Genomic DNA, 22341 nt, shown 5'->3' with positions numbered 1-22341 from the left:
AAATCCAAAAAAAAAAGTCGAGTAAATTCAAGATATGTTTACAAGATTGAAAAACATTAAACAATCATTTTAAACTTCACAAGATTAAAAAAATTAAAGGTATGTAGATTTATAAAAGTTCCAACCGAAAACTTGAGAAAATTCTAAAGAATTTCGACATTTTCTAGATACTATGTAAAGAATTGTCAAAGATTTCAAAAGTTTTCACAGAATATCTAGAAATTTTAATCGAATTAAGAAGATTCCAAGAAATGTTGAGAGATTTTAAAAGATTTAAAGTGTTTCAATGGGTTTCAAAATATTTCAGGGCATATAATAACATTATTAAAGGTTTCAATGGATTTCTAAGATGTTTTATGAATTTAAAAATATTTTAGACATTTTTGAAGTAATTCAAAAATTTTAATAATTTTAACAGCACTTTCGAAAGGATTTCGAAGAATATTCTGAGATATCATTCCCTATAAAAGGATTTTAAGGGATATCATAGCATTTTTAGCTTATTCAACCAATTTTAGAAGACTTCGAGGGATTTAAAGAGACTTACCGATTTTTTTACAAAATTTCAATGGGGTTTGAAAATATTTTATTGAATATTACAAAATTTTAAGTTTTTTCTAAAGATTTCGAGGGAACATTTTAACGAATTTCAGAGAATTTCTTGGTATTGCAAAATATTTTTAAAGATTTGAATGGAACTCTTAAGGATTGCAAGTTATGTGAATAGGTATTTTCAAAAGAATTATACGAGGCATTTCTAAAGATTTAAACAAATTATGGCATTCACGTGCTTTTAAAAATGTTCAATTTATTATGACGGATTAAAAATATTTCGTAGTTTTTCGGAGTATTTGAAATTGTTTTCAGGGATTTTATGGGGTTTCATAGAAATTTATAGGGATCCATGAGTTTTTAGAAGATTTCAATTTCTAAGGCATTTTTAGAAATTTTGAATGGCTAGAAGGTTTCAAAGGATTTCAAGAGTAGCTAAAGGAATAAATATTTATTTGTATCGTTTTTATAGGGTCACATATTGTTATATTTCAAGTCTTAGAAATTATATTTTTAATTATTCAGCTCTTGTCAGTATAATACAACTCAGTACTTAAAAAATGAAATTATCCAATAATGGCGCGTATAGTGCGCGTATTTTAAGATTATAAATTAAAATGTTGTATCTTTCAATTTTTATTCCATGTAGATTTTAAGTATTTTTTTCATTTCCATTCTTTTTACACAAAAGCAATCGATCCTTATATGATGCTACACAGAAACTGTATAAAAAATGTTTTTATTTCAACTTCTTCAGTAACTTGATGCTACTAGTAGAAATAATTTGTTTACAAGGGCTGTTAAAGAGAAAACAGCGCGCTAAGCGCGATGGCAATGTGAAACAACTTGCAGAAGTGCTAAAAGAATTAGGAGATTTTTATTTCGAAACTGGAAGATTTGAGGAAGCATTGGAAGAATACTTGGCACAAGTAGCAGCTTGTGAAGTTACAGAAAATGAATTAGAGTCTGCAGTGGCACAGAGGATGATAGGAGAAGTTCATGCGAGTATGGGAAATTATGAAGAGGCACTTCTTCATCAAAATCGACATCTCGGTACTTAAATATTTATAATTTTCCTCTTTATTATTTATTCGTATTTGCTCTGTTCGTCAAAGCGAGTAAAATAAACGAAATAAAAATCCAACTCTAATTTTGTTTTTACAGAGGGAGCCCGAAAACTTGAAAATCTCTTAGAAGAACAAAGAGCTTTCGCGACTTTAGGAAGAACGTATTTCTGCTTCGCTGAGAGCTTGGTAGAAAAACCTACAGAAAGAGAAGAGGCTCTTAAAAATGCCAAGAGGGCTTACAGCAAAAGTATTCGACTATGTGCCAAGTAAATAAAAAAAATTTATATGCATTCTTCTAATCCCCTAAACTAAACTGTTTTTAATAAGGGCACACTATTTTTAAAACTTTTTTTAATCCTACCATCTTCGTTACAGATCATCAATAAAACTTAAAATCCCCTCCCCTACCATTTTAAGTAAAAATGTTGGTTTTTTTTCGATTTCATTTGATAATCGTATAAAACAAAACACAAAACATAATACTTCAACACACATCATATATTAAAATGCTCTTCAAACAGGGGAAATAGGATGAATTTTCACGAAAACAGGTGAACACTTTAAGATTTTAAGTTGACTTTTAAATCCGAAAAGATGATTTTTCACAACCCAAAATTATTGTGGATCAAAGTGGACTACAAAGTGGAATTTACAACAAAATAATTGAACTTTGCAGCAAAAGATATTAATTTTTAATAAAATATTTGAATTTTTAACCAAGTAGTTGAATTTCAACCTATGAGGATGAACTTTCAGCCAAACAGTTGCATTTTTAAACAAGTAGCTGAATCTTTAAGCCAAAAAGACTAACTTTTTAGAAGACAGTGGAATTTTCAACCAAGAATATTTCAATCGAATGGTTGAATTTCTAAACAAAAAAATTCAACTTCGACCAAAAACAGTTACATTTTCGACCAAATAGTTGAATTTTCAAGTCAAGAAAACGAATTTTTTAAACGCCAGTTGAATTTTCAATAAAAAAATATTAATTTTCAACGAAGATTATAATAGTTGATATTTCAACCAAAATTATTTTTATTTCAAATAAAAAAGAAACAGTTGAATTTACCAAAAAAACGACGAATTTTTAACAAAATAGGTGAAGGCTCACCCTAAGCGTTAACTTTTAACCAAGCAGTTGCACTTTTAACTTTAAAAAGATCAAATTTCCACCACCAGAGATGAATTTTTAATCAAGAAATTTTCATTTAAGAAACAAAAAAAAATTGAACCAAATTTTTTAAATTGTTATGTCAAAATGACATTTGAATTTTTAAGCCAAAAAGATTATTTCTCTGCTAAGCAGTTGAATTTTGAACACAAAATATGAATTTTTAACTGAATATTAAAATCTGAAGTTAAGCAAATTGATGAACCAGAAAATTATAAATTAAATAATTTTATTTTTAATATTGCAGACTTCACAGCCTAAAATACTCCTGAACCAGGGTAAATACGGTGATTTTTTTACAAAAACAGGAGATTAAAAGGAGAATAAATTCTTTTTATCAATATAAAACAGTTTAAATTTCTAACCTTTCAAGCAAAAATATTTTTATTTCAACGAAGAAGATGATTTTTCAATCAAGAAGATTAATTTTCTACGAAAAATACGAATTTTGGTAAAATACATTAATTTTTAACCAAATATTTGGATTTTTATCCAACAATGGATTAGTTCAATTTTCAGATTATAAAATTTTCAAACGAAAAAGATGAATTTTCTCCAAAATATTTTTACCTTCAACCAATAAAATTAATGTTTAATAAAAGACCTAGATCAAAATTTAACCAGATAGTTAAATTTTCAACTAAACATGGTTAATTTTCAATCAAAACTGGAAGTTAAATTTCCAGTAAAAAATGAATTTTCAACTAAAAAACGAACAAAGTTTTCAACGTAATAGTAAAATCTTCAACTAAATAGTAGAATTTTTACCCAAAATAGATGAATTCTGTATAAAGAATATAATAGACTTTTCAATTAAAATGAATGAACGTTCAACGAAAAATAGTTGGATTTTTGTATTTCTTTCTATTAACTCACTTCGCATTTAAAATTAAAAAAGAAAAAAGACCGAATATACTTAAAAATAGAAAAAAAGAGGAATTCCTTTTAAAAAAAGGAAAAAGGAGAGGAATAAGGAAAAGAGTGCACAGTAGGGCATATAGGGAAAAAAGCTTTCTACGCAAAATTCTAATAGCAATGAAAACTTTCTTTTGGGAATCAAAAACGCTCCCCTAAAGTTTCATAAAAACATTCTTACCTTAAACTATTTTTATTGATAATTTAAATCTAAAAAAAATTCTTTTGCTGTTTAAATTTGAAGAAGTGCTATGTTTTTTGTGAGTTTTAGCTATATATACGATGCGGAGACAGAAGTAATTTTTTTATGATACTTTAGGGGAGCGTTTTTGAATCCCAAATGAAAGTTTTCATTGCTATTAGAACTTCGCACAAACATCTTTTTTTTCGATACGCCCTAGCGCACAGTTTGTATGTTTTATTTGTAAAATAAAATCACCAATTCTCATTCTCATTTTTCGAAGCATTTCAAACAATTGTTATTCAGATTTATATTTTCCATGTGTGATATGACACCCCCCTACATCACCAATTGTCACAAAATCTGTTAGTCTCTCCTTTCCATGGCTATACGACTTAGTTTTTTAATGGCCTCATATCTTCATTTTACGTCATTTTAGAATATTTAAAAAGCACTATATGTATTTAATTTTTCAGATTGGAAGGTAGTATTTCAGAGAGAGAATTGATGATAATGCGGGCAAGATTGACGTTGAATCTCGGGCTTGTTCGAGAGGTGCAGGGAGCGCGAGAAGAGGCCCTAAAGATGATTGAATCCGCCGCTAAATTATGCAGGGAACATGATTTAAAGGAAGATCTTCACAGAACAAATCTTGCACTCGGTGCTTTTCAAGAACGTCAAGCGCACTACGAGCAAGCTTTAGAATTTTACGAAAAAGCGGCAAATGTTAGCGACTCTTCGATGAAAGCCGACGCTTACTTAGCCAAAGCAGAGTTACTCCTCAAATTAGGAGAATGGCTAGAAGCTCGAAAGCCATTAGTAAATCTCTACATAATGAAAAATTTATCTGAAGAAGTCAAGAAACATGCTGAAAAGTTGTTGAGAATTGGTAGGTATTTGCATTTCTTCTTTTTCATGGTTCGGATATATTTGATCATTGGAATTATAGACGATTGTTTAAGACAAAATTTAATTTTTAATTGTTTAAATATGCGAGAAACGACAAAACGAATAGCGCCATTTGATTTTGCGGAGAAATTACATAAAGTCCATGTATTGGACGATTTTTTTATCTACTCAATTTGTGATATAGTATGAATATGAATAAATTGTCTATTTATACTATCCAGGATGTGTCTACTCAAATCCTGGAAAAAATTGGACAATTCCAGGTTTTCTTTAGATATTTATACGTTTTCCCACTCTAATTTTTCGTTTAAAATTCGTATTTTTTGCTTGAAATTTCAATAGTTTACTATAAAATTCAACTATTTGGTAAAAATGAACTTTTTTGCTGAAAATTAATATTTTCGAATTTAAAATTTAACTGTTTTATAGAAAATGCAACATTTTAATTATAAAAATTCCATACTTTGGTAGAAAATTAAACAATTTGGGTTCAAATTAACTTTTAGGTTGAAAATGAATATTTTTGTTAAAAATTCATATTGTCTTTTTGACTTGAAATTTCATCAATTAAGTTAAGTTTTTTTTCTTTACTGAAAAATATTTTTTTAGTTAAAAATTCAACTATTTGGTAGAAAATTGATGTACTTTGTTAAAAATCTCTCTAAGTAAAAATGTAACCTTTTTTGGTTAAATGTACAACTGCTTGGTCAAATTCAACTACTTTTGATTTAACATTTAAATTTTTTCCTATAGTAAATAGCAACTGTTACATTTTTCGTTGAGAATCCATTTTTTTTTTTTGTTGAAAATTCAATTATTTGTTTCAGAATGGAACCGATTTGTAAAAACTCATTTCTTTGGTTTAAGGTGTATTATTTTAGTTGAAAATTTTTTCTTTTTGTAGAAACTGTAACTTTTTTGTGGAAAATAATGTTTTTGAACTGCTTTTTGCACAATGTTTTTTGGATGTTTGGTTGAAATGAAGTGTTTTTGATTATTTTTTGTTATATTTTTTGGTTGAAAATTTAACTTGTTGGTTAATTGAAAATTTAACTGTTCCATTTTTGGTAGAATGGCTGGATAATTTTTAGTTAAAAATTTGTCTTTCGTTTCAAGATTCATCTCTTTTGGTAGAAATTTTATATTTCTTTTGCTAAAAATGCAACTGTATCATTAAAATTAATTTTTTTAAGTGAAAATTTAACTGTTTGATTTTTGGTTGAAAAGTAATCTTTTTAATTTGAAAATTCAACTATTTGGTTGCAAATTTGTGCGTTTTATTTCAAATTATGTCCTTCATTTGGAATATTAACCTGAAAAAAACGATGTGAACTTAGTTAAAACAAAACAAGTTGAATGCAATTGGACAGTTCAACTGCAAAAGTTCACTGATTGAAAAAAAAATCTCTAGAGTTTCCAGAGTTTTCCTGGTGCATACAAATTCTCTGACAATTCCAGATTTTCCAATAAGTTTCAAAAGGTTTCAAAACATTTCAGAAGATTTAAAAATATGTCAACTAAGATTTCAAATAATTCAATGATTTCAACAAATGAAAAAGATTTTACAAACAAATATTTAAGAAAAATTTCACAAATATTTCAAAAGATTTAACAAAGATTAAAAAGATGTCAGAAAAATTTCGCAAAGATTTCGAACATTTCATAAAAATTTCAAGGATTTCAAAGATTTCAAAAAGGCGTACACACCAGATTCAAAAGATTTTACAAAGATTTCGAACATTTGCAAAAAAATTTTTAACTTTCAAAAGTTTTCAAAGATTTAAAAAAAAAGTGTATAGTAAACCAGATTTCTGCGATTTCAAAAGATTACAAATATTTCAATGATTGCAAATGAATACAAAAGATTTCAAAAAGCGTACGGTACGCCAGATTTAAAAGATTTTAAACGATTTCAACGAATAAAAAAGATTTAACAAAATAATATTGTAGAAAAATTTGACAAATATTTAAAAAGATTTCACAAAGATTTCAGATTTTAAGAATTTTTAAGATTTCAAATATTTGAAATATTTTATAACAATTTTAAAAAGATTTCACAGAAATTTTAAGTTTTCACAAAGATTTTAAATACTTTAAAATATTTCAACGTATTCACAAAGGTTTCATAAAGGTTTCTAGAATTTCAAAGAAAATTTCAAAGGATTTCACAAAAAATTGAAAATTTGTTTATTTCTGGTTCTGTTAAAAAAAATGGTTGCCCAATAAAAATGAAATGGCTAATTTTTTACATCTATAATGAACAGTTATTTCATTATTTGATGTAAGAAAAGGAGACCTGAATAACTTGAATTCTTCACCTGGAAAATCTAGAAAATACCTTGAATTTCCTACCACAGAATCGTTGGACACCCGGTGTAAATACTCTCGAAATTGCTTTCTCGTTTTTTTGCTTTTTAAATCATTTGAATTCAAAGAACGTTGTTTTGCTGTCCTGTCATTTTTTCTTCTTAGAATTACATGGTTCTGCTCCATGACACCTTTGATTTTAATTTGTAACACTTATCAGTTGAACATTTGAATTTAATAATATTTTAGCGTGTATGGCTTTAATAATAAAAAATTCGAAATAATAGAAGTCATCTTTTTTGATAACAAAAGTGTTCAAATTCAAATTCATAGTTCGCAAACGAAAAAAGTTCATATTATGCAATGGAACAAAAAATTGAAATTATAGGTCTTTGCAAAAAGTTAAATTTACATGTAACAAAAACTAGGACCTAAAAAGCGTTATATTAAAGAAAAATCTCTAAATTACTCAAATTTTATAATGCAGACAATCAAGTTAAAAATATGGTTGTTGATATGATTAAGTAATTATTTCAGATTTAAATCAATTTATTCATTTAAGAATAATAACTAAGATATGAACTTCCGTTAAATTGGAAGCTAATTTATTTTAAGTAATTCAAAGTAACGAGGAAACTCGTTAATTTGATTAGAATCAGTGAAGTAGGAATTAATTTAAATATCTTTTCTTTATATATTTAGAGTTTAATTCGTTTCATTTTATGCGAATATTCTTTTTCAATTATATTTTTTTCTTCCTCTGAATATCTCTAATTTTTCTGAAATGGAACTATTGGCTTATTTGGTTTAAATTATCCTAGAAAAGACAAAGAACTTTGAAATTAATACCTTAATAAATGCAAATTTGTAATTATAATTTTATGAAATTTCTTTACCATACGGTTTTATTCCTTTTTTGTATAATTGGCAAATCCATAAGATTTTATGCCAGAAAGAAGAAAATTGAAGTTATTACATACTGTTTCCTTTATTTATTTTTTATGCATATATCGTTGAAATTGCAGGGTGTTCATCCTACCTGGAAAACCTGGAAAACCTAGAATTGTCATTACATTTTTATATACCTGGAAAAACCTGGAAATGTCAGGGATTTTTTTTTTAGTCGGGGAATTTTATCGAGAGGGTGTTTAATTTTTTGTTTAAAATGCCAATATAAAATTGAGCGACAATGATTCGTCATTGGTAAGAGTAGATTTATATTATTGTCTTTAACTATTTTGTTGAAAATTCGTTTTTTCTTTGAAATTGTATGTATTTTATTGAAAATTCCGTAGTTTGTTTGCAATATTTTCACTTTCTTGAGAGAAAAATCTTTCATAGTTAAAAATTCCACTTATTTTGGAAAATCGTCTTTTTTTGTTGGATTTAACTGCTTTTTATTAAAAATTAATATGTTTTTTGGTTGAAGTATCAACTACTACTTTTTTCGTTCAGAATTCAACTTTTTCGGAATTTAAATTTAATTGCTTGGTTAAAAGTTAAACTCGTTTGTTAAAAATTAATTTTTTTGGTTGAAGGTTTACCATTTTAATTAAAAATTTATCTCTGGTTGAAGACTGAGCTGTTTTGTTGAAAATTGTGTTTTGTTGTTGAATATTCCATCATTTTAGTTAAAAAATTATCTTTTTGGTTTAAAATTCAATTTTTCCACTTGAAGATTCATCATTATAGTTGAAAATTCATCATTTTGATTGAAAATTTAACTATTTTGTTGAAAATTTGTTTTTTGGTTGAAAATTAATTTTTTTAAACTGAAACTGTGAATAACTATTGCAATTGAATGTTCCATCATTTTAGTTAAAAAATCACCTTTTCGCCTGAACATTAGATTTTTAAAAGAAAATATTACTTTAAAATTTTTGTGGGACAATTTCTCTTTGTTCATTGAAATTTCGAATAATTCAGTTAAATATTCATAATTTTATTTGAAAATTCATCTTTTTTGTTAAAACTTCCACTATGTCATTTCAGTTTTAGATTCATCGTTTTTTTGAAAATTTATAACTTTGTTCAAAAATTAAAATTTTTTAAATTAGCTTTTCTGTTTGAAAACTATTATTTTTTAAGAAAATGTAACTATTGAAATGGAATATTCTATCATTTTATTTAAAAATTCATCTCTTTGGTTAAACATTACATTTTTAACTGGAAATTTAACTATCCAATTTTTGGCTGACAATGCATATATTTTAGTCGAAAATTCATATTTTTGATTTAAGATTTAATTATTCCGTTGAAAATTGATATTTTTAGTTCCGAATTCAACTATTTCGTCGAATATTTATATGTTTGATTGAAAAATGGTCTTTTTTGGTAGAAAATTAATCTTTTTTTTTATAAGAATTCGTCTTTTTCGTTGAAAATTCAAGTATTTCAGTTAGATATTCATCTTTTTTTTTTAATTGGTCTTTTTGGTTAAAAATGAAACTATACTTGGTTGAAAGTTAAACTCTTACGTTTTTGAGTTAAAATTTATCTATTGCAGTAGAACGTTTTAATAGAAAGTTCATCACTTTAGTTGTAAATTTGTTTGCTTTTTTCTTCTTAAAAATATTTATTTTAACTGAAAATGTAACTACTACGTTTTTGGTTTTTATTACTATTATTTTATTACTATATTATTTTAAATGGTGGGAAATATTTGAATGTCTCCGTACTGTGAAAAATTATACCTGGAAAAACATGAGATATCTGGAAAAACCTGAAATCATCAGGAAATTTTCCTCTAGGATTTGACTAGACACCCTGAATTAATTTTCTGCGTTAGAAAACAAAAATTTTAATTGTAGTTCTTTATGTGAATCTTTTATTCTCTATACTCCTAAAGAAATATATTTTTGGAAATCTTAGCCTTCAAAAGGATTCTAGTCGATTCAAGGCCACTATTGACATTATTTTTTATGTTTCAAATGACTCAGAGCTCTGCTTTTTAAAAATAAAAATAATTTTCTGAAATTTTAAAATCAAATCATTCTTTCAGCTGTAACATTATGCAGATCAGAGGACAGTCTTCTAATCGAAACCAGTACACTAGCCAAGCAAAAGCTCTATGAAAATTTAGGAGATGCCGCAGTCGAAGTAAAATCCTACGACAAAGCGATAGATTACTACGGGAAAATGCTGCTGTATGCGGAGGAATGTCACAGTGAAAAAGTAGGCGCAGCTTTGGTAAGTCTGGCTCAAACTCTAAAAGATGCTGGGCGAGACCTAGAGGCCCTATCCTACGCTCGAAGGGAATTACAACTCTGTTCCGATCCACGAGAAGCTTGCAGATCGGCTCTGTACTTGGCTGATCTTATGATATCGGCAGGCTCTGAAGAATCCGAGATACGTACCAATTTCAACCTGGCTTTGTCTCACGCTAAGGACTCCAAGGACACGAAGCTAGAAGTTTCAGTGTTGCGAGAACTTCTTGATTACTTGGAGAATATAGCCGATATTGATGAGGCACAAGGTGTGAAGTCGAGACTGAACGAATTAGAGGAGGTTCTCGAAATCGAATCGGATGAAGAGGAAGATCCAAAGAGTCAAAATATTGGGGAAGATATTTGCTTGGAGGATTTGTCCGATGTTGAAGATGCTTTGAATAAAAGTGAAGGCATTCAAAGGCCTAAAAGAGTATTTAAAAGAGGCTTCGCTATCAAGAAAAATCCTTTGGGGGAAACGCAATTACACGTCGCTTGCATCAACGGATCTATTGAGAATGTGGAGAAACTTTTAGCGGAAGGACATCCGGTTCAAGTGCGAGATAATTGTGGTTGGACTCCGCTACATGAAGCCGCAAATCACGGATTTGTAGATATCGCGAGGGAGTTAATTCAAGCTGGAGCTGACGTAAACGATCCTGGTGGATCGATGTGTGGTGCGGTAACTCCTCTTCATGACGCAGCGGCTTGTGGCCATTTTTCGATGATTTATTTCCTTCTCGAAAACGGAGCAAATGTTAATGCCGTAACTGATAGTGGAGAAACGGTTCTTGATTCCTTGGAGGGTTGGAAGAATCGCGTGGAGGGAGATTCGTCCAATGATGACGTCGAGTACGACTTTGCCCATGAAAAACTGCGTAAATTAACGACAGTGAGTTCAAAAAGCAGAAAAAAGTCTGTACCACAGAGGCCACGATGGACCGGATTGTTAGATGAAGAGGAGGACAAACGAGACGATCGAAGGAAAGAGTCAAAGAAAGCTGAGAAAATTTCAGCTGGGGAGGATTATAAACGGACGATAGAAAATTTGAAAAACAGGGGAGGATTGGTAGGAACTAAGGTGAAGCATTCGAAAGTTCAAAGAATAACTGCACCTCTTATAGATTCTGAGCAAATTCTTGTCGACAGTTGGCTGGAAGAAGATGTCGTTCAGCCGACGTCGAAGAAGAGAACCTCGTGCGAAACACCTCTAAATGTAAAGAGAAATTCGACGGAATCTACTTCGAGTGTAAAAAGAAATCCGAGTACTGATTCTTCCGCGACGATCAAAAGAAAGTCCAGCAATGGGCTTCTGGAATTAGAAAACGAGTCGAAACGACAGCGAAAACTCTCGACTGACTCGGAAGGAAGTGTCGATTTTGATACTAATAGTCGTGACAGTGTTGAGAGTAATGATTCGATTCTTTCAGAGTTTCCAAGGAAGGTCCAGAAAAAGAGAACAAGGCAATTGTCTCTCTTGAAAACTGGATTTACTAAGGACGCAGAATCGCGAACGACCTCTCCGATATTTCCGCCGACGTCTAATTACTCACCGAAACAAATAGCGTCTTTCGAGGTGCTGAATTTTTCAGTCTTAGTGGATTATGATACTTACGATGCGAAGGTTAAGTATATCAATGATCGCCAAAATGTTATGGAGAGTTTGATGGAAGAAATTAAGAATAAGTTCGAGAAGGATACGGCTTGCAAAGCGAAACTGAGGTTCACGACTTGGGAGGGACTTGAGCTCTATCCGGAAACTGCGCCGAGTTTATTGATGAGGAGTGGAGATCCAATAAAGTTGAAAGCGGAATTAATTGATATGTACACGCCGTCCATCATCGATAGATACAAAGCTATTTCCAAAGATTATAAAATAAGTAAGTTGCTGCAAATTTTGTATTTATTTTTCTTATTCAAGATGATTTCAAATATTTTTCCCGGTCATTTAAATTTTTAAATCCAAGCGTTAAAAAATAACGAATTCAAAATTTGAAGTATTTGAATTTGTTTAAAAATGTTCAAATTCAAAATGGTTGAAAAATAGTTTTAAAATTGCTAATGCAAAGCTTTCAAAATTACACTAGGCATTAAAAGAAAAATCTTAAATTGAAAATATTCAAAATAAATTTATTGACAATTAAAACTTTTTAAATTTAACAATGTTTCGTTTAGGACATTTAATGTGACAAATTTAAATACAAGCATTGCATATTGTTCAACTAATAAGACTTTAGATTTGAAATTGCTCAAGCCTGATTTGAAGCAATGTCAAATTGAAGTATGTAAATAATTTTGAATTTTCCAATCTAAAAATTATTTCAATTTAAAATTGAATTTAATTGAAAATTATTGTATAATGTTTAACTTCTAAATTCATATTTCTTAAATTTTTAACTTAAAAGTATTCAGTATTGAATTTTCAATTATTGATATTTCAAGGATATAAATTATAAAAGGCCTGATTTAAATCAAAAACCCATGTAATTAAGGCTTTTCAGGTTTGCTACATGACCTGGAAAACCTGAAAAAGCCCTATAATTTTGATATAGAACATGGAAAAGTCCTCAAATTTTGAAAGAGCTTGGAAATTTTTCTTTTCTTTTTGAATTGTTAATGATTTTTTTAGTTTTTTTTTCTTATTTTAAGAATTCGGAATAATAGGAATTGATAGTAAAAAACTTTGTTTAAAATGAAATAATATTCAAAAACCCTTTCAAAAAAAATTAGAATAACTCTGAAAATAATATACATTTTCCAAAGTTCTATTTTTATTAACTTAATTCTTAAGTTACTTTTATAATTTTTTCCCAGATTCTACTCTAGCTTGGATGCTTATGCAAAAAATTCACAAAGTTTCAAATTGCCATTGCAATCACCACATAATTAAGAAAACAATATTTTTATAATCATTACTAAAATGTATTATAATAAATAATTTAGGAAAAACTGTCCAGGCTTAACTTTAAAATAAGCGCAAGAAGATTTAAAAATTTTAATCATTTCCAGAGTTCAAATTTTTCTGAAAACATTTCCGTTTTTTGCAATGTTTTTATAAAATTGGCATTTCGCCCTAAACTTGGGCTTATTAGACGCGTGTTACGTTTGACGCTCTTATGAGGGAAAAATTTAATGTTAATACAGTACATGTTATAAAAAGTAAGATACTTTAGCAGCCGCTCGAAAAACAGGCTTGTAAATAATTTTTGCTGTACAAACCTTATTCTGGAAATGATATGGCAAACAGTACAATTTTTTGAAATTTATTTTAATTGAATATTTTAAAAAGTCCTGAAAATTGTTCATAAGTTGACCTGGAAATCCTAGAAATGTTCTGGAATTTTAAAATTCAACTTAATTGTTGAATTTGAAAAACGACTCATTTGAAATCATGTAATTCATCCAATTTCAAAAAAGGCCTTGATGTCTGAATCGTACCATTTTTTTTTTTTTTTTTTTGTTAAAAAGAAAAACCAAAGTATTTTATATATCGTATCTCAATTAAAACTAAGAGATAAATTTTTGGACAGATAATAAATTTACTATCAATTAACGGGTTTATTGTGCAAGGTGTCTACTCAAATCCTGGAAAAAAATTCCCTGACAATTCGTGGTTTTTTCAGGTTTCTAGGAATTAAATTAGTGTAACATGATATTCTTAAATATCTTATAACGATAGATTAATTACAGAATTTATTATTACTGAAAACTTAGTTAATGGCTTCTTAAAATGTTTATTTTATCTACTTCTGTTTAAAATTCAGTGCATATTTAGGTAAAATAATGTGTGTACTATATTAAATTCAAGTTAAACGTATGAAAATTCCTTACTTTTCAAGTAGAAATTTAGATTTTCAAACAAATTAATTTTTAATCACATAATCGAATTTTCAACCGAAAATATGAATTATCTATAAAAAAAAAAACAAGACTTAAAAAAACAATTGATTCTCAATCAAACAGTTGAATTTTCAAGAGAAAAAGATCAATTTTCAAACAGATTAATTTTTAACTAAAAAAGATAGTTTTCGACCAAAAATGGATTAGTTAAGTTTTCAGTTAAAATATTATTTTTCCATTAAAAAAAATAGATTTAATGTAACTTTTAACCAACCAATTTTATTTTCAACCAAATAAAATAATGGATAACTAAATAGATGAATATTTAATTGCAATACTTTTATTTTTAAGAAAAAAATTAATTTTCAAACAAATTATTGAATACATTTTATATAGTCGACATCATAACATCAAAAAAATGTAATAGTTGAATTTTTAACAAAGAAAATGAAAATACATGAATTTTTAATCAATAATATAAATTCTTAACAATTACATTTGTAGTTAAAAATTAATGTTCAACCAAAGAGATGCATTTTTATCTAAAAGGAAGTAACTTTCAATTGCAATAGTTGCATTTTATGGCAAGAAAAACTAATTTGCAAATAAAACGAAACTATTTTTTAAATACTTACATTTTCAAGCCAAGTTATAAATTTCCAAACCAAGTGATGAATTTTCAACTAAAGTGATTAATCTTTAACTGAAATAGTTGAATTTGAAACCATTAACATGAATTTTCAAACAAAATTATGAGCCCTTAGCTAGAGTCATTAAATTTCCAACAAACAGATTAATTTTCAGTCTAGAACATTGATTTCTACCAAAAAAAGTAAAAAAATTTAACTAAAAAGTATCATTTTTCATCCAAATATTTAATAGTTATATTTCCAGTGAAAAAATTAATTTTCTCTAACAAAAAAAAACAAACAAATTTTCAACAAAATAGTTAAAGTGACAACTAGAATAGTTCAATTTTTGGTTTAAAAAATTAATTTTCAGCTAAAAGAAAAGACGAATCTATAACAAAAAAAGCTCATTTTTTAACTAAGTAGATGAATTTTTAACTAAAATTATGAATCTTTAACTACAAATTAATTTGTAACCAAACAGTAACTCTCAACCAAGTAATCAAATCTTTATTTTAAAAAAATATGAATGCAATACATTAATGTAAAGATAAAAAATTCCAGGTTTATCAAAATTCCCTGAGAATTCCAGTTTTTCCAGGTTGGGTAAACACCTTCTTTGTGGCCACCCGGTCAATATTACATTACTTTTTTTAATTTCTAAGACTTTAATTTTAAACTGCTCAATTCTAAACATTTTCATACGAATTCTCCGATTTGTTTTATTTGATTTGCAAGGACATTTTAAAGACTTCTATTTGTCACTTATTTCATTTATATTGATGATTTAAGTTTAATTTTAATTATTAAATATTTTAAGGCTTCTAGTTTAAACGCGTTCTAAACTATTTTTTCAGATGTGCAAGAATCTACAATAAAGTGCCTGAAAGTATGCGAAAACACATCAACATTCCGTCTAAATTCCAAAGAAACGCTGGACGAAGAACTGCATCCCCTGATAAAAAGTTTGCAGTACCAAAAAGGGCTGCAAACTCTACATTTATCAGGCGCAACCCTTTTTGACCACGGAAAACTCCTAAACTTAATGATCCAGAGACTAACATCGCTTTATGAATTACACCTACAGAATTGCGACATAGACTCAGAAGTTCTCTCCACGATTGAAAAATTTCCTCAACAACTTAGGATATTAAATTTAAGTTACAATCCCTTAGGAACCCAGAGTCAAGAAAAACTCTACAATTTGCTTTCACCTCTAAACCACCTTCAGACGTTAAATCTGCGATATTGTAAATTGGATGAGTTCCGTTTTACTCTTACAAATGAATCTCTCGAAAATGTCGACATTTCTTGGAATGCTTTGGGAGGCGAGGGCATAAGTAATCTCCTTCAAAGGCAAATGCTTGGCCTGACCCTTTCGAATACTCAGAGTCCTTGCAGTTCTAACGTAGTCAGTAAAATAATTAACAATCCCAAGTACTCTCTTTTTGCTCTGGAAACTTTAGAGCTCGCTTCTTGCAAAATCACAGACGCTGACGTCAGGAGAATTTTGTCAGCAACGCCGAATCTCTCGAGATTTGTGCTTGGTGGTAACAAAGACGTTACGAAAGTTTCAGTTTATGCTCTTCTCACGCGAGAACCTAGTTTATTTTACATCGATGTTGGGGGCTGCGCTGAAATTGTCGACTTACCTCTGTCCGACGTGACAATCACAAATCCGGAAGTTTGCACTTTCATAGTCAGTATGGCGGGAAATGTGACCAATGCCTGGGAAGATCTCTGGAGGGGAAAGGGTATGGCTAACAAATTGCCACATAATGTTGTGATTTTCAAGCCTATGTAATTTAAGTCGGAATGTTTCTGTATATAAATACTTGATTTTTTTATCACAGAGGGTATGATCCAAGGATCATCTGAGATTGAATGTATATAGTCGATTTCCTACTTTACAGTGCAACTCCTGCACCTGTACATAACTTTCTTGTGGATTTTCGGCAATAAAGTTCCGCAAAGAGGAAGACAAAGATGGAAGTTTTACTTTCAATCGTTCTTCCTGATTATCGAGGCACCAAAGAAAACTTACGTGGTGCGATGCTTCCTATAAAAAGAAATTAGGTGTAATTTGTCGAACAAAAATTACTTTTATTATTATTATTATTATTGTATTTATTATAAGTGTTAATTAAAAGAAAATATTTAAAATAGTACTATTTTTATGTAATAATGTAAATATACTCTCACCTCGTAAAAACGTGGCAAAAGATACTCGTTCAACAATTTATTTAAAGCTTCTGTTAAATCGTTCAAAGCCTCGTCGTTTTCGCAACAAATGCCGAGAAAAGTGCGTGTTTTGTTATCATTACAATAAACTTTGACATCTGTTAGTTCCATCGCAAATTGATTTGAATTTTCGGATATTTTCTTGACTCCCTCTACGAAAGAGTCAATCCAGTGAAATTTTAGGGGTACGGTTCGAGTAAGACTAACGTGGAATTCTTCAAAGATTTTTCCATCTTCAATCGAGTGATGGGTTCTAATCAAATTCATCCAAGATAGTAGAGTTTCACTCGGCTTATCTAAACACGATTATTCGAGTTGCAACGGTTTTTAATTTGTTATGTGTTTTTTTTCTTAATTATAAATTACTGAAACATTTTTTACACACATAAAATGTAGACAAGAGTTGCCCAGGTTCCACGTTCGTGTTTAAAGGATCGAATTTTGCCCTCATGTTGCGAAGGATCGTCTGTAACTTCTGTGTGATGATCAACTCCTTTCCATGTTTTTATACTTTGTGGTAAAGGTAGCCTTTAGTCGAGAAATTAAGATGCTGGTAAGAAAATTTTTTCATAAAATAGGCTCATTAAAACTTAAAAGTAATCGAATTAGGAGTTAAAATTAATAGAATTTTATACTTTACAGCCATTTTTATATGCCTTCACTTTTCATTGTTAACAAAGTGTTCAAAAAGATTTGGTACCTTAGACAAATTGATTAGGTTTCTTAATTATTTAAGTCTGTTAACGTGCTGCGTTATGTTTTATAATTTTTTTTTAAATCGAACAAGACACTTATCTTTTTCTTTCAAATTCCAATGTATTCTTCGATATTAAAAAAAATTAATTTTCATGAAAATAGAATTGCACAAAGTTGAACTACCTTATAAATATCAGTATATCATTTGAGGCCTTATTTTTCAATTTGTAACATATACAGGGCTGCCAGAAAGTTCACTCAAAAATTGATTTCACTACACATTTAATTGATCCAAATTCACATTTGCTGGAATAAATCTTACAATTAATGTTCAGACGAATTGTCCTTAATTTTATTACTAGCTAAATAAATATTTTACATTTAAGTGCCGTATTTTTATTTTGAGGCTTTACAATAGAAAATAAAAAACCTGAAAATTATCAATTAAAAAACTTAAATTTTAATATTTTAGACTTCATAACCTAAAAATACTCTTAAACCACGGTAATTAGGGTGATTTTTCACAAAAATAGGAGAATAAATTCTTTTAAACAAAGTTAAGGTTACATCATATGAAATTTAATATGAAACGTTTTAAATTTCTAACATTTAAAGTAAAAATATTGCAATTTCAACAAAGTAGATGAATTTTTAACCAAAAATGGAAGTCAAATTTTCAATTAAAATCATTAAACAGGAAAGTTAGTTTTTAACAAAGTAATTCAACTTTTAACAAAGTAGTCGAATTTTCGGCCAAAAAAAAAATACGATTTTGGAATAAAATACAAGAATTTTCAAACAAATAGTTGAATTTTCAACTAAAAAAGAAATTTTCAACCAAAATGATGAATTTTACAACCAATGAAGATAAATTTTCATCAAATAAATATTTTTCAGTGACAAGGAAAAAAACTTCCTTTCAAATTGCTGATCATTCCAGACAATAGACCAATTTTTCGTAAACAGTCGAGGTTTCAATCCGAAAATATGAATTTTCAACCAAAAAATATAAATTTTCATACAAAAATAAAAGTTAAATTACAAAACGTTGCATTTTCAACCAGAAAGGATGCACTTTCTACCAAAACAGAAATAGATAAATTTTTAACCAAAAATTTAAGCATTCAAGCTAAAAAGTCAATGTCCTATAAAAAATTTGACTTTTAATCCCGAAATTATTAATTTTTAAAAAATCTCGCCAAAAAGGCGGGTGTTCAACAAAACAGTAGAATATTTACTCGAAAAATATGACTTCAACAAAACAGTTGAATTTTCTGCTAAAAAAGCTAAATTTTCAACAAAAAACGGAATAACTCATTTTTATTTTTAAAAACCATTAGTTTTTAAGGGGAAAAAATATTTTTTAATTAAGATGATGAATCTTCAACAACAAAAATCGGTTTTTAACAAAGTAGGTAGTTCAACCAAAAACGATGAATAGTCAACAAAATAGATGAATCTTCAACCAAAAAGTTGCATTTTTAAATAAAAAATATTAATTTTCTTGCAAAATAGTTGAATTTTCGACAAAAGAGATTAATAAAATTCTTAATGGAAAATGTAATAATTTATATTTCAACCACAAAATAATTTTATTTTAATTAACAAAGTTGAATTAAAAAAAAAACGAAAAGATCAAATTTTTATCAGAAAATAATTGAATTATCAATAAAAAAAAGTACGTTTTAGACCAAGAAAACAAAATTTTCAACTGAAGAGGGGAATTCACAACGAAAATATTAATTTTCATCAAAAGAGTCCAGTTTTTAAGCTGAAAAGCCGAATGTTTTAGAAAATCTTTAACTTTTCATTCCGAAAAGATGAATTTTCTACCAAAACAGCTGAGTTGTCCGCCAAGTAGTTAGATTTGATAACAAAAAGGATGCATTTTTTAAATAAAAAGCTAAGTTTTTAATAAAAAAGTCGAGCCTTTTCGAAAAAAATTCACTTTAAATCTAACAAATTCAAGAAAGTTAATTATCAAACCAGAAAGATGATTTTTTTCACTGAAAAGATCAATTTTCTATTCAAAAAGACGAATTTTCAGCAAAACCGTTCAATATTCGACCAAAAAATATGAAAAAAATAGTTAATTTCTTAATTATATAATTACATTTTTTTAAACACATAATTAAAATTTTACCCAAAAAAGATTTATTCCAAAAAAAACATAATACATAGAGAACTTTCAACCAAAAATGATTGCCATTCAACTAAATATAATTGGATTTTCTTATTAGTTTCTATTAATTCAGCTCGTATTTAAGACCGAAAAGAAGTAAAAGAGGAAGTTTCTTGAAAATAGGGGTTAAAAGAGAAGTTCTTTAAAAAGAGGGAAAAAGAAAGAAACAGGAAAGAGTGAAGTCTGATATTCAATACCATTTTCATACCATAAATTACTATAGTTTTCATACATATAGATTAATTGAATTTTCTTTATTTTTTTATATAAAATCTAAAATGAGATGGATTAAAGTTGCTAAAGTTACTTTTTCCTTAAAAAAAGTGACTCTACTGACTTTTTCTTTTAAAAGACACTAAAAGTGACCCTGTAGCGTTCCTGAGTATATACTCTGGTGTTTTGAAAGTTTATTATATTTTGGTTAAAAATTGAATTTTTTTTTAATTTAAAAGAATATGTAATTCAAAAGAAAAAGTTAATTGTCTTTTCTTTAATATTTAAACAAAATAAATTCTATACAAATAGAAATGGACTGCAATTTATTTGTACGAAGCAATATATATATATATATATAATTTTAGGCCTTATTTTTAAATTTACAATTGATAATTTATTAAAGAATATAAATTTTCGCCAAATTTCTTTTCTACCAACCATCAGAAAAGAAAATATTAAGATTATAATTATTCCTTCCAGTCCTCAAATGGAAAAAATGGAACAGATTGCTGTTTTAATAACATACAAAAATTCCCGGTCATTTCCCGGTTCGCAAACATTTTTCACGGTCAATGAAATTTAAGAATTCGAACTCTAAAGCTAAAAATGCTTCCATTTGAAATAATAAAAACTGAGCTGCAAATAATTTTAGGTAGTTTAAAGCTAGAAATATTATAAATTAAACGATTACATTCTTTTTATAAACTGAACACTTCTTAAATTAAAAGTTAAATTATTTTCATTTTAAATAGTCTGAAAATCCTTAAAAAGTTTCAAAATCTTGAAACACCTGCATGTTGTTTTACATTTCTTCCAATTTTAAATCATTTTTGATTTTTTTAATAAATTCTATACATCTTTTAAAATTATTTGAATTTTTTTATATCCAGAAAAATTAAAAATGTGTCGAAGATCTTACAGCTTCCATTTTAAGAATTTTGGAAATCTTTGCAAATTTTTTTTTAAAAATAAAAAACCTTTTTAATTTTCCTAGGAATCTTAAGAAAATGTGTTTTATTCTTTATAAGCCTTTCGCTATTCTTAAAAAGCTTCTAATTTTTTTGCCCAAAATCTGCAAAAATCTATATTTTGTTTTAAGCTGGTCCGTGGGCTATTTGCATCGAAATTCAGGTACGAATATCGACTTTCTAAACATCTCTTCAACTTACTCCAATTTTTTCTGGGAATGACAGATGTTTCAAATTTATTACACATCAAAATAGAATACAAATTTTAACGTTTACAGTTTAGTTTTGAATATTTGATTTATAACTACTGACTTTACACGACAAAATATTTGTAAATATTATGCCGTTGGTATTTTTCTCAATCAAAAAACTTTAAATTTTGGACTAAAATAATATTTTAAATTTTAACATATTATTTTTAAGTCATTTTAAAATTGAAAATAATTTATAAAATTTCCATCAGGCGTTTATAATTGTTTACATACTAAGACTTTCCAATTGAAACAGTTTAATTTTTAACACTAAATTCTGCAAATTCTTAAATTTTGAACTGATTCCGAATCATCTTGTAAAATCAATTACAATTCACTTATTTATGTTTGATGCATAGTTCATTTTTAAAAATTATTATAATTTATATTCATATTTAATCAACGAAAAAGGTTTTTTATCAAAAATTGTACTGTTTCAAAAGTTTAAAATTTTGAATGAAAAATGTACACTTTTAGATTCTTATCAAAAATGGAAGATTGGTTAATGACAGCTTTTCGAATTACGCATTGTAAACTGAATGATATAATTGAAAAATATCAAGATTCAACTTCTTATTTTTAAAAACTATTAAAATCAAACTGGGATACTCTTCTTACATAAAAAATTCTAAAATTACCGGTCAAAAAAAAAATTCACTGTCATTTCCTGGTCCAGCAGCCACCCTGATGGAAATGTGTGATTTACCGAAATTCGGTGCGCCTACATTCGGTTAAAACAGGTACGAAGGATTTTCGTAAGAGAAATATGTATTTTGACATCATAAATTATATAAGAAAAAACAATCTTAACGTCAACTTGATAAACATAACCTATAAGAGTTACTCACCTTTTTCCAGCGTTATATCGTTGATTTTCTTCTTTTTTCGAACTTAATTTTTCATCCTCTGAATCTGAAGAATATTCTCCTATGAGACTTAACCCAGCCATAATAAATCCTACTTAATGTAATTATATACACACACGATAAAATTGATGAAACTCTCAATTT

General features: G+C 27.9%; 3 protein-coding genes across 4 annotated transcripts in view; 1 reads left to right on the top strand and 2 right to left on the bottom strand.

Annotated features, from left to right (window-relative positions):
* The window catches only part of LOC117170599, a 25635-nt gene extending 9120 nt beyond the window's left edge, over positions 1-16515 (bottom strand). The window contains exon 1 of the mRNA XM_033357472.1: positions 16430-16515. The gene's annotated coding sequence lies outside the window, so the exon portion shown is untranslated. The remainder of the gene's footprint in view (positions 1-16429) is intronic.
* The window catches only part of LOC117170595 (tonsoku-like protein), a 17824-nt gene extending 1220 nt beyond the window's left edge, over positions 1-16604 (top strand). Inside the window, exons 2-6 of the mRNA XM_033357463.1 lie at positions 1348-1605; positions 1717-1885; positions 4363-4775; positions 10104-12188; positions 15635-16604. Of these exons, the coding sequence (XP_033213354.1) occupies positions 1348-1605; positions 1717-1885; positions 4363-4775; positions 10104-12188; positions 15635-16581 (3872 nt within the window). The 3' untranslated portion in view covers positions 16582-16604. The remainder of the gene's footprint in view (positions 1-1347; positions 1606-1716; positions 1886-4362; positions 4776-10103; positions 12189-15634) is intronic.
* LOC117170598 (U6 snRNA phosphodiesterase) lies at positions 16562-22341 on the bottom strand. 2 transcript variants are annotated; one of them, XM_033357468.1, is made up of 4 exons: positions 22180-22341; positions 17404-17546; positions 16980-17314; positions 16562-16836 (listed from the first exon to the last, which is right to left on the bottom strand). In XM_033357468.1, exons 1-4 carry the CDS (start codon positions 22278-22280, stop codon positions 16648-16650), a joined length of 768 nt encoding a protein of 255 aa, XP_033213359.1. In that variant the 5' UTR covers positions 22281-22341; the 3' UTR covers positions 16562-16647. The 2 variants fall into 2 exon arrangements, with proteins under 2 accessions (XP_033213359.1, XP_033213360.1); XM_033357469.1 differs by lacking the exon at positions 22180-22341 and adding an exon at positions 21970-22111.

This window comes from Belonocnema kinseyi, chromosome 4 (assembly GCF_010883055.1).
Source record: "Belonocnema kinseyi isolate 2016_QV_RU_SX_M_011 chromosome 4, B_treatae_v1, whole genome shotgun sequence".
NCBI classification, from domain to species: Eukaryota; Metazoa; Arthropoda; class Insecta; order Hymenoptera; family Cynipidae; genus Belonocnema; species Belonocnema kinseyi.
Note: the sequence above shows the minus strand (reverse complement) of the source record. Positions and strands in the feature narration are given on the sequence as shown.

What these genes read in the sequence shown, in the direction of transcription:
- LOC117170598 (XM_033357468.1), bottom strand. Translation starts at nt 22,280, where the DNA reads ATGGCTGGGTTAAGTCTCATAGGAGAATATTCTTCAGATTCAGAGGAT. An exon ending in AACTCTTGTCTACATTTTAT is followed by an intron (nt 17,315 to 17,403) that starts GTGTGTAAAAAA and finishes AATCGTGTTTAG; the next exon opens with ATAAGCCGAGTGAAACTCTA. An exon ending in TTTTGCCACGTTTTTACGAG is followed by an intron (nt 16,837 to 16,979) that starts GTGAGAGTATAT and finishes TTCTTTTTATAG; the next exon opens with GAAGCATCGCACCACGTAAG.